This window comes from Penaeus monodon, chromosome 34 (assembly GCF_015228065.2).
Source record: "Penaeus monodon isolate SGIC_2016 chromosome 34, NSTDA_Pmon_1, whole genome shotgun sequence".
NCBI classification, from domain to species: Eukaryota; Metazoa; Arthropoda; class Malacostraca; order Decapoda; family Penaeidae; genus Penaeus; species Penaeus monodon.
In genome coordinates this window covers 5,764,024-5,765,068 of record NC_051419.1, presented here as the reverse complement: position 1 = coordinate 5,765,068, position 1,045 = coordinate 5,764,024, and the positions used below count along the sequence as shown (strand labels likewise).

The window sequence follows — 1,045 nt, the reverse complement described above, 5'->3', positions numbered from 1 at the left end:
GCTACTTAGTTTTGCTGAGAGAAAAGGCTAGGTTATTGCCAGCACATGCCTGAAACAGCCAGATAAGAGTTATACATTGAAAAAACGTGTGTGTGACATAATGCAATAACCACCATGATTGCCTTTTAATTAGATAAAGGTTAGGAAGGGCATAAGGACTGCATGTATTGATACAGATATGATTGAGATTGAGATATGAATATGGCAGCATTGACTGCGAAAATAAGATGAAAGATTGAACAGGAAGAGATGGTGACAAGAGAAGTTGAAAGATTCTCTTGTCACCATCTCTTCCTCTTCAATCTTTCATCTTATTAGTGAAGGAAGGATGAGACAGATATGATAAAAACATAAATAATGATATGAAATTGAAGGGATGGAGAGAATGGATACCATGGACCTACAAAGAACTAAAGTTAAAGAAAAAAGACTGTTTATTATGACAAAGTGTTTTGAATGTCTTTCAGTTTATGTATCTTGATATCCATTTAGTTTATATCTTAAAGACAAAATGATGTGTGAATAACATTTAGTAAAGCAGATGAGCTTGTTTTTTTTTGTTTTTAACAGATTGTATCAATTTTTTGTCAAATGCTCAAACTCAAGAATTGACGGAATATAATTTGTCACAGTCTCTGAGTTTATAAATCTACAATTTTTTTTTAAAATCTTCTTAATGCTTTCTCTATCTGCAGCATTTCAACTGCAGGTCTTTTTGGGTTAAGCAATGTTGCATTGTGTATTCTTGATTTTCAGTTTAACTCATCTCAAATATTGTTGCCCTATATATTAGAGAAGGATTTTTTAATATTCATTTATTATATTATACTGACATATATACCATTTTACAGAAAGTCCAATGTCTGTGGCAAGTGAAGCGCAGTCAACTGTCAACAAAGAAAATGGTTCTTTGCCGCAGAGTGAAGAAAAACTTTGTGATCTGCCTTCATCTGCGACCCCAGAGGAGAGAATCCAGCATAAGTTGGCGAAAGCAGTGGACTTCAAGCAAAAGGGAAACGACCACTTCAAGCAGCAGCAGTTGAAG

At 34.2% G+C, this 1,045-nt stretch overlaps 1 protein-coding gene across 1 annotated transcript in view; it reads left to right on the top strand.

The window, feature by feature from the left end:
• The window catches only part of LOC119594535 (tetratricopeptide repeat protein 9C-like), a gene marked incomplete in the record, with an annotated part of 4,781 nt that overhangs the window by 1,468 nt on the left and 2,268 nt on the right, over window positions 1-1,045 (top strand). Inside the window, 1 exon segment of the mRNA XM_037943567.1 lies at window positions 852-1,045. Within this exon segment, the coding sequence (XP_037799495.1) occupies window positions 860-1,045 (186 nt within the window).